The 14318-nt window shown below is 39.7% G+C and overlaps 1 protein-coding gene across 1 annotated transcript in view; it reads left to right on the forward strand.

Annotated features, from left to right (window-relative positions):
- Positions 1 to 14318, forward strand: part of THSD7B (thrombospondin type 1 domain containing 7B) — a 1038357-nt gene that overhangs the window by 126354 nt on the left and 897685 nt on the right. Inside the window, exon 2 of the mRNA XM_018062396.1 lies at positions 8952 to 9123. Within this exon, the coding sequence (XP_017917885.1) occupies positions 8985 to 9123 (139 nt within the window). The 5' untranslated portion in view covers positions 8952 to 8984. The remainder of the gene's footprint in view (positions 1 to 8951; positions 9124 to 14318) is intronic.

Genomic DNA, 14318 nt, shown 5'->3' on the forward strand with positions numbered 1-14318 from the left:
AAGGGCCTTGAGGAACAAGAAAAGGTCCAGTGTGTCTGGGCTACAGAAATGAATGGAGAATGGTCAGAATGAGAGAAAGCGAAAGTCCAATCAACAGAATCTTTACATTTTATTCTAAAGTCATGAGAGGACTTTAAAGAGGAAGGTGCATTTTCCTTCCTAAAGGTTATCCTGTATTTTCTGTGGAGAATGCATAGAAGCAGCCCAGAGTGAAGGCAGGAAAACCAGCTAGGAGAATATTCCCATAGCTCAGGTGAGAAATGATGGTGGCTGGCACTAAGCAAGAGGACGGGAAGTGACTTGATGCTGAACAAATTGGGAACAAATTGGTTTTGCCCACCAGTTTGACTGATGGATTGGTTTTCAGGTGTGAGAAAAATAAAGGAGTTTAGGAGAACTCCTGGTCTTCTGGGCAGTGTGATGCCTTTATAGAAATGGGGACACTGAGGGGAGAATTAGACCATGGATGACACAGGAGAATCACAAGCATCTTGATGTATGTTCCATGTGAGTTGCTCTCAGATATCCAAGTGGTGATTTACTAGTAAGTTGAGTGTGTGAGTTAAGGAAAGAAGTCAGGACTGGGGATGTGGGATTCAATATGGAGAAATGAGAGTCATGAAGCATGGTATGTAAACTGAATGGCTACATAAGATCTACTGGGGAGTGAGTAAACCTAGAGAGGAAGAGGAATTTGAGGACCAAGTTAGAGGTATACTCATTTAGAGCTCAGAATAAGAGGAAGTATTTGGAAAGGAAGCTGAGAAGAAGTGGCCAGTGAGAAGTTAAAAAATAAGAGAGAGAGATTTGGTGGCTCAGTTCTGACTGGAAAAAGCCATTAAGGAGGGAATCATGAAAGATTTGAGCAACAACCAGGAATTTAGTCATGAGGATGTGATGCCATGAGGTATCAAGATGATTTTCCATCAGGTGATGATGAATTGGTTCCAAAATTACAAGAATGTGTCTTAATACCTTCCAAACCAGGGAGAGCTTGGCAACTGTGTAGAAAGTTGCTCCAGAAATATGTTCTTATTTTAGACTCTGTCTCTATGGGTGGATTGTTCTTATCAGGGAATCCGAGGCAGCTTGCTAGGGTAATTACTACTGTTCTCTCTTACATATAGTTCATCGTAGAGGACATGCCCCTTTTTTCACTGTGATGACACTCATGAAAAATAATGACAGATCTGGCTACTTTTCTTTGGATGATGCACGTATTACCTAAAAAAGCCAGGATGGGGAATAAACCAACCTCGCTTGCTTAGAAATGGGGACATACTTGTCCAAGTTTCCAGAGAGGTTAGGTGTGTTGCTTGAATCATGAGAGAAGTTGTTTCAATCTGTAGAAGTTGCAGAGACAGAAACACACACACAAATAGGTCTGTCTATAAATAGACACCATGAATCCAGGGACCTGGGTGCCATAGGTGTTAGAGTTGCTTTCAGCTCCTGTAACAGAAAACACACAAAAATGTGGCTTGGAACAAAGGAGTCTGTTTCACACACAAATCAGAAAGTTCAGAAATTGCCAATCTAGGACAGATCAGAGAGTCCAGAAGTAGCTACTATAGAGTCTCAGGCTTTGTGCCTCCCCTCCTTCTCTCTTAGTGGGTGGTGCTCATCCCATGGTTTTTGGATGCCTCTGGCACCTTCAGACATTACTGTCTGGGTTCCAGGCAGGGGTCATAGGAAAAGGGGCCAATGACAAAGAACCACATTTCCCCCCAACACTTTCGGGGGATATATCTATATATATATATATATATATATTTTTTTTTTTTTAAGAACAATCGCCTCCTCTCCTTGACACTTGTAGATCATTGACCAGAACTGTGTCATGTGGCCACCTTTGCTACAAGGAAATCTGCACATGTGATTTCCTTTCAAATAGGGCTGGTGGACATTCTTTAAAAGTTGTAATTCTGGAAGACAGGGTAAAAATAGCACCGTCTGCCACAGCTACCAAGTTGGTTTTGGCAAATTGATTTCTATCAGTAATATGTCCTGTGGCAAAAGTTTGTTTGGAGATATGTAAAGCATTTGTGTGTATTTTGTGAAAAATTTTTGGAATTTATTATGTGATGCAAACCTGTGGCTTTGAGTCATACTGCAAACCAAAAACCATGTGATTGGATATTTTTTGTGATATGCTTACAGGTTCCCCATGCTTGTATTTGATATAATTTAGGATTCTGCAGTGAGGTTCGTGTAGGAAGACGCTGGTGGTTAAAAGACTTAAGGAAGTTATTAAACAGCTTGTGATTGCTAAAGGTTACCCTCTCATAGAATAGAGATGATAATACCTGTTTTCTCCTTCACAGTGTCTGTGTGAGTCTTTAATGGGGCTCTTGGTATAGAGTGCTTTTAGCTCTTCAGAAATAAGGCACAAAGTCACAGATGGGGAGGTTGAAAATATCATCCCCCAGTCCTTTGCCGCAGGGCAGGATAACATTCAAACCCTCCCTGAAATGTTCCTTGAGTCAGAGTTTTATTTTTTCTCTTAAGTATTGTTTTATTGATTTGGCTGTGCTGGGTCTTAGTTGCAGCATGTGGGATCTTCAATCTTTGTTGCAGGATTTGGCATCTTTAGTTGAGGCATGTGGGATCTAGTTCCCTGATCAGGGATTGAACTCTGGCCACTTGCAGTGGGAGTGCAGAGCCCCAGTCACTGGATCACCAGGGAAGCCCCACAGAATCAGGGCTCTTCTGAATTTTGAGAGAAGCATGATAACAGGGAGCCTCCCCGATGGCTCAGCAGGTAAAGAACCTGCCTGCAGTGCAGGAGACGCAGGAGACTTGAGTTCAATCCCCGAGTAGGGAAGATACCCTGGAGGAGGAAATGGCAACCCACTCCAGTATGCTTGCTTAGAAATCTCATGGACAGAGAAGCCTGGTGGGCTACAGTCCAAAGTGTTGCAAAAATGCAGACATGACTGAGTGACCGAGTATGCAGGCACTCATGGTAATGAGAGCAATGATACCGTTAGGGAGTGCTCACTTTTTGGTAGGTGCCTGGCAGGTGCTCATCTGGGAATCTTCCCTCCATTATTTGATTCCAACCTTACCCCCCTAGGACTGTGGGATGATGGCCTTCATCAGTTCGTAGGCGGGACCCTGAGGTTCCCAGGCTGGTGACCCGCCGGAGTCACCATGTGTGATGCTATAAACAGATATGGGTTGTGGGGCAAGGGCCATTTTGTAATTCAGCTTTAATGTTTTCTAGCTGAGGTGACCTTAGGGTAATTATTTAACATCCTCAATGATCAGTCTCTTTTACATCTGAAAAATAGGAATAGTTGATATAATGTGAGGATGAAGTGAAATGATGTATAAATTGCCTTGTACAAGCTGCTGAGAACCCTACACAAGGTTAGAAAGGAGCTACATTTTTAAGGCTATGAAAGATGACTTACGTTGGCATTGGGTCACAGTGCTAGTTTCAGAGGCGGTTCACTGAGATTAATCGCAAATAACTTACTACCTTTGTGACCTGGGGCTTGTCACTTACCTCTCTGTGCCTCACTTTCCTTATCTCTAAACCGAGGGATAACATGAATATCTATTTCATAAGGCTATAGTGAGAGTTCAGTGAAGTGCTTAGGTCAATATTTTGAATATTGACAGATTATGCGGGATGGAATGCCCTGCACAATACTGCAATCAGAAATTAGGCAAATGGCTTAGAAAAAGGAAATGCTTCCCTGGTTTCTTTTCACTTGCCCTTGGCAACTGGTTGGAGTTCCCATCCTGGTCAACAGAGTTGATCTGAAGTGTGGGCATCCTCCCCTCTAGCCGCTGCTACTCAGGCATCTTCTCTGCAGAGTTGCCATGAGATGGCGCTATGGGGATGTGCACAGTCAAGTTTGCTCTTCTCCTCATTGCTGTTCCTTCAGGCTGTAAGCAAATTGCAACAATTTTTATTTTATAAGTTTTTTACCTTTTTGAATATTCAAGGACTTCAACGATAAGAATACATTTAAAGGAAAATTAAATGCATATGAAGTGTAAAGCAGATTTTTCATAGTTTGAATGGCCTTTAAATGATTAGAAAACTGAGGCTAAAAGGAGAAACTATTTTTTTTATTTCTCTTAGTATTCATCAGTTTAGAGCTAACCTTGCAAATACATTTTGGATGCTAAGATATATAGTAAATAAGTTGATTTGGAGACTCAACGACCTTCCTGATATAAATTATTCATGCCGTTGTGAGTAGCACATGCTTCCTGAATAATATATTTTTTCATGGTAGTTACAGCATTTTTCCAGTTGTGTTTTACAAACAGAGAAGTGGCAGCTCTAATTGTTTCTTGTCTCCTCTCATTGTGTTTATTGTGATCTCTTGTGTGGCTTTTAAAGTCATGGATACAATTATGACTCCTAGTGTCTTCCCAGGAATAATTTAGTGAGTTTCAGGTCTTTAGAGGGAATAGAGGCAGCATAGTTTAGTGGAGTAAGACAAACCTGTGTTCAAACTCCACCCTACACGCTCCATCGACTCAGCAGAGATTCTCCATTTACTACTGGATATAAAGCATGGTGAATGGGAGAGATTTCTACAAGCCTAGTTTCCCATCCTCTGGTCTCAAGTTTCTTGGGAAAAGAAAGCTAACGAGGTATAGGGTTTTAGCTAGTACAGATGCTAAAAATATGTGGGTGTTTTTAGGAGTAAAATGGCTGTGGCCCCCCGAACTGAGATGCTTTGGTGCATTCTCTAAGATCTCCATTTCATTTTTTTTTTTTTTAATCAAGGTTAGTTGTAGGTTGCTACTGTCACTATTCTTTTTTTAAAAATATTAATTTTATTGAAGTATAGTTGATTTTTGGAGAAGGCAATGGCACCCCACTCCAGTACTCTTGCCTGGAAAATCCCGTGGACGGAGGAGCCTGGTAGGCTACATGAGGTTGCTAAGAGTTGGACACGACTGAGTGACTTCACTTTGACTTTTCACTTTCATGCATTGGAGAAGGAAATGGCAACCTACTCCAGTGTTCTTGCCTGGAGAATCCCAGGGATGGGGGAGCCTGGTAGGAGGCCGTCTATGGAGTTGCACAGGGTTGGACACAACTTAAGCGACTTAGCAGTAGCAGCATAGATGATTTACAATATTGTGTTAATTTCTGCTGTACAGCAAAGTGAATCAGATACACACATAGACACACACACACACACACACACACACACACATATATATAGTTCTTTATATGGTTTATCGCAGGACATTGAATATAGTTTCCTATGCTATACAGTATAGGACCTTGTTTATCCATCCTCTATATAATAGTTTGCATCTGCTAGTCCCAAAGTCCCAGGCTCTCTCCCCTTGAAAAACACAAGTCTGTTCTCTATGTCTTTACTGTCATCATCCTTATTAATCTGTGATAGCCAGGAGATAATGGTGAGGACAGGAGTCTGTAAGCCACTTTCTTCAGGGATCTTCCACTGGCAGCTTAGGTGAACACAAAAGGACCCTTGAAGTCAGTCGGTCCCTTTGCTGAGTTAGTACAGAGCTCTGTGCCAGTGAGGAAGCCTACTTCTTATAGTCTCACAGCAACTCTGTTTAGGTCTTGCAATAAAAAACCAAAGATTGATGCAAAATTCAAAATATTTATATATACATTTATTTATACGTAAATTATTGGTTAATCAATCCAGGTTACGCTTACATGCAGTCTCACTGAAACTCCAAGTCCTTTTAAATCTTTTCTTGGCTTCTCACTTATGGCCATTTAAAGTTGAACAAACATGCTTTTGGCCCTCCATCTCTTTGGCTTACCTTGTAATGACATGAATATGCTCTTAGATATGCTGAAAGTCTGTCTCCCACAATGAGAATGAACAAAGTCATCACCTATATACCCTGGTGATTTCCTATCACGAAAGAAGTGGTCTCAGTAGAGAGCTGGTCCTGATGGTTAATTAGTATATTAATAATAATAGCATAAGATTAACTGCCCTAAAACACGAATCATCCTTTTTATCAAAAGTTCTCTGACTTTACCATGACTTAAATCCATCATTATACAGAAAGCCAATTCATTTGCTTTCCCAGGGTTTTTTTTTTTAAGCTAATTTGATTCATAGGATTCACTAGGAAGTTATCTTGTCTTAAATTTTTTTTTCATTGAAATATAGTTAATTTACAATTTTGTATTATTTTCAGGTGTACAGCAAAGTGATTCAGTTACACATTATATATGCATTCTTTTTTAGATTCTTTTTCACTATAGATTATTGAAAGCTATTGAGTACAGCCCCCATGTTATACAGTAGGTCCTTGTTAGTTACCTCTTTTCTGTATAGCAGTCTGTATATTTTAATCCCAAACTCCTAATTTATACCTCCCCCTTTTCTTTTTTAATAATCAAGTTTGTTTTCCCTCTCTGTGACTCTACTTCTGTTTTGTATATAAGTTCATTTGCATTATTCTTTTTTAGATTCCACATGTAAGAGACATCATATGATATTTGTCTTTTTCTGTCTGCTCTAGGTCTACCCATGTTGTATTATGGGGGCAGTATTTAGGTATCTTTCAGCTGCCTTCCCATGAAGGCATTGGTACCTTCTAAAAAATTAATGGCAATGGTACCTTCTAAAAAATGTGCGCACCAAAGTTTTTGTAGCAAATCTATATTATGAAGAATGAATTGACTACTTGCATGTGTGTGTATGTGTGCAGACTTTAAACTATCATAATAAAATTCCCAAACCTTTCCTTGTTGTGTTGCTTGTTAAGCACATGGTTTTGCCATTAGCAACCTGAAATACCCATCATCTAAAGTGTATATATATGTGCACGAAAGTGTCTCAAGTAGGGGTACAGCTTGTGTCTCATCCAGAGGTTTAAGAAGTGTGTCCAGCAGTGCCTCACAGGCTCCATGGGATAGTCTAATAGGCCACTCCTGGGAACAAACAGTCAAGCAGGGGAGCTCTGTTTCGTTTTAGCAGCAACACTCCACTCTTTCGATATTGGCATGCAATGCAGAAACAGAAGAGAAGCTTTTGGTTGCTTATCCAAGTATTCTCTTCATCCCTGGACCAAGTCAAGTCACCAGAGAGCTGTGTACTGGAACTTTGTTGCTTGACTCCTTGCAGCATCACTTTCACTGACTTGTACTTTGCCACTGTACCCTTGGAGTGTTCTACAAGAGCCCGAGACCCCACTGACTACAGATTGCTGTTGTCTGTTTTATTGATGAAGGGACGCGTTGAGTGCATGACTCAGCACGGCATCTGTGTTGATGAGAACTCTCAGGGTTGTTTCCACCACTGCTTGGGAGCAGGGTGATGGCTTCTCCCAAAACAATATGAAAAGAACATGTACTTTACTCCTCTGTATATGAGGGCTGTAGTAGCCACTTCTTTTTGTCTTTTTTTTTTTTTAATCTAGGAAATTTACAGTCAGACTTACTCCCTACTTTCAGCAATTCTTTGGTAAATGTTTATGGGCAATAACTTCTATCCTTGACAGTCTTTCTTACTGTTTTATCCTTTTATCACCTTTTATCTATCAGTGTATTTTTCTAACGTATGTAACATTTTTCTAACATATCCTTTTTTTGCCTTTTACCTATCAGTATATTTTTCTAACATTATGTATTGTGGCAGGTCAGGAAGATCCCCTGGAGATGGAAATAGCAACCCACTCCAGTATTCTTGCCTGGGAAATCACATGGACAGAGGAGCCTGGCAATCATGGGGTCACAAAGAGTCAGATACAACGAACCGACTAACTTTCATGTTCACCCTATATCTCTTTAACTCAGTGTAGAATCTTCTTATGTCTTTTGGGAAACTACCTGCAGGATTATGTCCTGCAGGCACAACAGATTTGATATTCTCTTAAGGAAATTGTCTTAATCTTCTTTTGAAAATATGCCCCTCTTCCTGTTTCTCCTTTTTGGTCGAGGGGTCCCATCAGCTCTGGAATCTGTCTTTTCTATTTTATATCTCTCATACATCCCATCCAGTTGGTAATCAAATCCATCACACCTAGCCTGTAAACTAAGCTTTGAAATTTCTTCTAATCTTTTCATTTACCAGTACTTGTCTGGAATATTTACCTAGTTTCCTAACTGGCCTCAATTTCTTTGTGAACCATTTTGTTTACTGATGTCAGTTATTTACAATTCATTTGTTTTCCTGTGATTCTTATTGTTATTTACAGAATGGACCCCAAAACCCTCACAAGACATTCAAGGCTCTTTATAATTTGCTCCCCAACCTACATGCAAAATCTCATCTCTGTCCATTCCACCCTCCCCTTTGTGTCTTTCATTGTAGCCACTGGCTCACTCCCTGTTCCCAAATACAAAATACATTTCAGCACCTAGTTCTCTCAGTCAGCCTGAAATGCCTTCCTGACACATTCAAGCCCTTTTCCTCTGGCTTATCTCAAATGTTACCTTGTGTGAGATTTCCCTATTTTTTTTTTCCCCCTCATCACAGAGGAACTAATCGCCTTCTTCTAAATCATTCCCTCTCACTTTCTTAATATCACTATTAGAGCATTCATTGCCCTATTTTGGACTCTGCTGTATATGCTGATCTTTCTCCCCAAATCATGGGATCCTTAAGGAGTTTGACTGAGTAGCAGGAGGGAGTATACTAGGTATCTGCCAACCCTGCTCTGAAAAACAAAGACAAACTGTATGGGGGACTGTGGACAGTGCACTCACACACAGAGTCCTCAGAACTGATAGCACCTTCCATGGGTAAGGGCTTCCCAGGTGGCACTAGTGGTAAAGAACCCGCCTCCCATGGGTAAGGATTGAAAACATGGAATAATTCACATCTGACCTTAAAATATTATTAACAATATTCTATATACTCTCTTTATGATCTTGAACATTTATAATGCCATTTTGCTAAAAGTTCTAGCGGTTGAAGTGAGTTTTTATAATTTCTTTACAGAATAAGCTTACATGATGTTCTTTCTTTTCCTTTTAGGAATAGGAAAGTCAAGAGGCTGAATTCTGAAGAATGCTTCCGAAGTGTAATCTGGCCGTCACTGGCTGGGTATGGAGGAGCATGAGGAAGCTATTTCTGTTACTTTCTCTCTTGCTGTCCCATGCGGCTCATTTGGAAGGCAAAAAGGATAATCAGTTCATCTGGAAACCAGGTAGGCATGTCCTGGATGTTCCTTTGTCCCATTTTCATTAATGAGAAGAATATTCTTTCCATTCTTGTCCTTCTTATTCATGGAGGAGTGGGAAATCTCCAGAGAGGAAACAAAATAGGTTCTTCTTTATAATACATTTGATTCTTATTCATTATTCTATAATTGTCACCTCCAACCGTGATGCTTGTTATCCTTCTGAATTTCCATGTTGTTGCCAATTAAAGTTATGATCACCATAGTTACATCTGCTTCTCGGTCAGTATATCACCACTGTGCAACACATTTGTAGTGAAAATGGCATCTGAATTTAGTTGATATCCTCAAAATGATTTGAAATGTTAATGTATGTCTCTTTCTTTTGCTGTATAAACTAGCTAGGTATTTATTATTGTACATTTTCTAGCATACATTCTGTATATGTACGTTTTGAAGCATGGAAAATTATCCCAACAGCTTGGCCCATTAGTTGAGATTATACAGTCGCCTTAATGTGTTTGGAGATCCTTAGCTACCTTGTACATGAGTATATGAATAAGTTGAGGTTTGGAGACTTGCATATAAATTATGTTCTTCTCTAAACATTTCCTTAATGTGACTGTGGAAGAGCACTGTTTAATTTTAAAGGCTAATACTTTATCAACTTAAATTATAAACCCAAACATCTTGGCTCTTTGTATCACTGATGTTTTTTCTTTGTTGTAGGTTTTAATTTTCTTCAGGTTTCACAATCAGATCATTTAAGATACTATTACTGTTTCAAGAGTCCATTCTAGCAAATACAGATAACTTATACACCTAATATCTTAGAATTGGAAACTGTGATGTCATAGAAGATCTATGGTCCTTGGAGAATTTTCATTTTAGGCTCATCATCTGTAAATTAAATAGACTGCAAACATATTATGTCACCATGGAAATATGTATAAAATTGATATTTGTAATATTTAAATGGCTTTGCAAAAACGAAAGTGAATTATGCTTTAAAGTAAATTAAGTAAAACCCCAACACCATTAGAGATACAGTCTGGAGGAAATTTAATTGCATTAAAGCCCTTATAAATTAATTTAATTGTGGACTCTAATACCACATTAGTGATTTTCATTTTTTACCTCACAGTAGTTTTAGAAAGCTTTGGAAATAGTTCTAAAAGTCAAGATTGCATTTTTGCAAAGGGGCTATTTTATTTTAGTCAGAAAAGACTACACATTTTATCAAATCTAAATAAGTACATTTATATGGCTGTACTCTGGTCTAAAGTTCTCAAAAAAGTACAATTAAGATGGAAAGTAAAAATCTGAAATGTGAATGGGATGTATTAAGAAAATGGATTTATTTTGAAGCAAATTTTAAAAATAGGTCTGCTTTTCTAAAAGTAGGTCAATGGAACAAAATGGCACAGACCCCCTCTCCAGTGAGGGACACTGTGGTAACCGTCACACTTGTTTTAGAAGTGAGAATCCTTCCCATCAGGTGCTTTGCACTGTTCAAAATGAATATCCATGTCATTACTCTCATTTTCCCTGGTATTCATTACTCTTTCTCTCATTTGTGTGCCATCAAAAAGGTAATAATGTATGTTTTCCTGTATGGTTTCATTTATAAATTATGAATTTATTCCTTGTATGTGATCAGTCATTTTAAAAGTAAAAAAAGATCTCAGAGATATAAAATTAAAAGCCAAAGTCTAGGCTATGTATTCCAATTTCTTATATATCCTTCAGAAATATCCTTTGCACATGTAAGGAAGTACCTCTCTATGCATAATTGTGCATATAAATCACACAAAATACACACACACACGTTTTATTCTTATTACTAGTTATGGTTCTGCCTTCTGGATGGGAAGCTGAGTGTGGATGGTAGAGAATGAGGGTCTGAAAGTTTCTGATTTGCACATACCTGTGAGTACATATGAGCTTTTCTGGTGGCTCAGTGGTAAAGAATTCTCCTGCCAATGCAGGAGATGCTGGTTGGTTCCTGGGACAGGAAGACCCCTTGAGAAGGAAATGGCAACCCACTCCAGTGTTCTTAGAGCCTGGGAAATTTCATGGTCAGTGGAGCCTGGCAGGCTACAGTCCATAGCGGTGCACAAGATTCGGACACAGTTGAGTGATTAAACAACAGCAACAACATGTACATACAAACAGTACTTCCTGCAATCGGAATCGTACTTGGCGATATCTTACTCTGCATGTTGCTTTCAGCATGTAATGATGACTTGGTGAATATTACATACTAGTGCACATGGGTCAATCTCATCTTTTATTGGTTGCATAGTTTTCTTTTGCAGTTTTATGAATTTATTTAATCAGTGCTCCATTTGCTTATCTATTCCTCCTCTATTGCATGGCCATTTCACCAGCTTTTAGTTTTTTGTTATTATGAATAGTACTGACATGAATGCACTATTCTTTTAAAGGTAAGAGATAAATCAGTTTGAGAAGTCAGATGCCCTAGAGCAATTCTGGGTCATCATCTTGAAAGACAACCGCAGGGCTTTCCCATGTGCTGCTAGTGGTGAAGAACCTGCCTACCAATGCAGGAGGTGCCAGAGACATTGATTCAATCCCTGGTTTAGGAAGATACCCTGGAGGAGGGCATGGCTACCCACTCCAGTATTCTTGCCTGGAGAATTCTGTGGACAGAGGAGCCTGGAAGGCTACTGTCCATAGCGTTGCAAAGAGTCAGACATGACTGAAGCAAGTTAGCCTGCTTAGAATCTGTACCTACTTATGTGTGATTTATTATATTTTATTTGAATTAAAAACTCAATTGCAGTTGAAAATAGCTGCATTTTTGGAGTATATTATCAAACCCAAAAACTCAGGTCCAGTATAATCTGGAATTTGAACAGATTTCCATGGAGACCCAGAAAAATATACCTTATTTTAGAAACCTAGAAACCATTCTCCCTATTTAGATTGTAGTGCCAGTCATTTAAGCTCTTTGCTTGTATCTATTGTTTTTCCCTCATCCATAGATTAAGTGTTAGTCAACCTCAGCCAAATCAGAGGCATTTCTAAGTGTGTCTTGGCTGTGGAAAAACAATGGATTGATGAATAATAAGTGAGTGATATATTGTGTTGTTATGTTTTCTCTACTAAGAGAGAGTCTGGTGAGGTACAGGCTGTGGGGTCATTGATCCAGCAAGGCTATTGAATGCCTGTCATCATTGTGATGAGATCCATTGATCTATATTTAGTGTGTGGCTTCTGTCAGCCAAGAAAGAAGGATCATGTCAGCAAAAATACCAGATAAGGAGTGATGCTGTTTGTTGTTTTAGTAAACATATGCTATTGCTGTCTGCTTGCTTCCTAGAGATGAGCAGATTATGGTCTCTGAAGCTATGATAACTAGTGATCTCTTTAAAAGTTCCTCAGTACTGGTTCTGAGAGGTTGCTTCATTCTTCTGATCCTTGATGAGACCTCATTATGTGCCAGGTGTTCTTAGAAATAAGTTGAGAATAAAAGAGACAAATCCTTGATCCTCATGAACAGATTAATAAACACAGTCCAGAAGTTAAATGGAGAGTGTATTGGTTGGGGATGAGGGCTTAGAAGGAAAGGTAAGGAAAGGAGGAGGGATGTGCAATGATAGATGAGAGAGGACTATTTTTTTGTAGTTTTTAAAATTTGTTTTTTATTAGAATACATTTGATTTGCAATGTTGTATTAAGTTTCAGGTATTCAGCAAAGTGACTCAGTTATATGTATATTCTTTTTCCATGTAGGTATTACAAAATATTGAGTAGCAGTCGCTGTGCCATGCAGAGGGTTCTTATTTATCTATTTTACGTACGGTAAAGTCACGTCACTCAGTCGTGTCCGACTCTTTGCAACCCCATGGACTGCAGCCTATCAGGCTCCTCTTTCCATGGGATTTTCCAGGCAAGAGTACTGGAGTGGGTTACCATTTCCTTCTCCAGGGTATCTTCCCGATCCAGGGATCGAACCTGGGTCTCCAGCATTGCAGACAGACGTTTTACCGTCTGAGCCACCTAGTGATGTGTATCTCTTACTCCCAAGGTCTTAGTTTATCCCTCCTCCCCACCTTTCCCTTTTGGTAGCCATAAGTTTGTTTTTTATGTGGGTAAGTTTGTTTCTGTTTGGTAAATGAGTTCATTTATATCAATTTTTAGAGTCCACACATAAGTGATAGGCGAGAGAGTGACATTTGAAATGGGTGGGCTAGGGGCTCCCCCACTGAGGAAGGAAATTTGAGTAAAGACCTGAAGGAAGTGAGGGAGCCAGCCACAGGAATATCAAGATGAATATTCCACAGGAAGAGAACCATAAGGTCAAAAGGCCCTGAGACAGATGTGGGTGTGGCGTGTTTGAGGATCAGAGAAGAGTCCAGCTCTTCTGGAGCAGAGCAAACATGGTGGGCAGTGATGGGAGGTCAGGTCAGAGGGGGAAAGGGCACCCAAATCAGATGTTTATCTTCATAGATCAGGATACAATTTTGGCTTTTGCTCTTGGGTGGAATAGAAAGGCATGGGGAGTTTTTAGAGGGTGGTGACATGATCTTTTTTTTTTTTCTTTTTCTTTTATAATACTTCAATAGGATTATCTTGGGTGATCAGTCAAGGAAGTGGAAACAAGGAGACTAGTTAGTAAGCTACTGTGGAAATAAGGACTGTTGATGATAATAGCTTGAACCAGGGTCATGTCAGTGAAAATGGTAAGAAGGGGTTGAGTTTTGGCTACATATAAGGTCTGGTTTTCTATCAGGGAAAATTTTGCCCAGCAGAGGACATTTATGATTGTTACAACTGGTTGTCGCAACTGGGGTGTGCTACCCACATCAAAGTAGAAGCCAGGGATGTTGCTAAATATTCTAAAATGCACAATACAGACCCCGCAACAAAGAGTTATCCCTCCCCCACTTGCCAATTGTGCCCAGGTTGAGAAACAGTGTTTTAAGGTAAAACCATCATGATTTACTGATGTAGGGAGGAGGAGGGAAAGAGATACAAGGGCAGTGTCCTGAAGCTTTGCTCTGAGCAGCTTGGAGAGTGGAGTTGCCATCATTTAACCTGGGCTGACTGGGAAGGAGCCTGCATGGGGGAATACGAGGAACTTGGCATAGGACAGGTTCGATTTATAAGCCTGTTGGAAATTCACATGGATATGTTGATCAGGAAGTTGGGTCTGAATTCAGGGGGCAGGTCTCTCCTAGGACCAGATGTTTGGA

This window comes from Capra hircus, chromosome 2, assembly GCF_001704415.2.
Source record: "Capra hircus breed San Clemente chromosome 2, ASM170441v1, whole genome shotgun sequence".
In the NCBI taxonomy this organism is placed as follows: Eukaryota; Metazoa; Chordata; class Mammalia; order Artiodactyla; family Bovidae; genus Capra; species Capra hircus.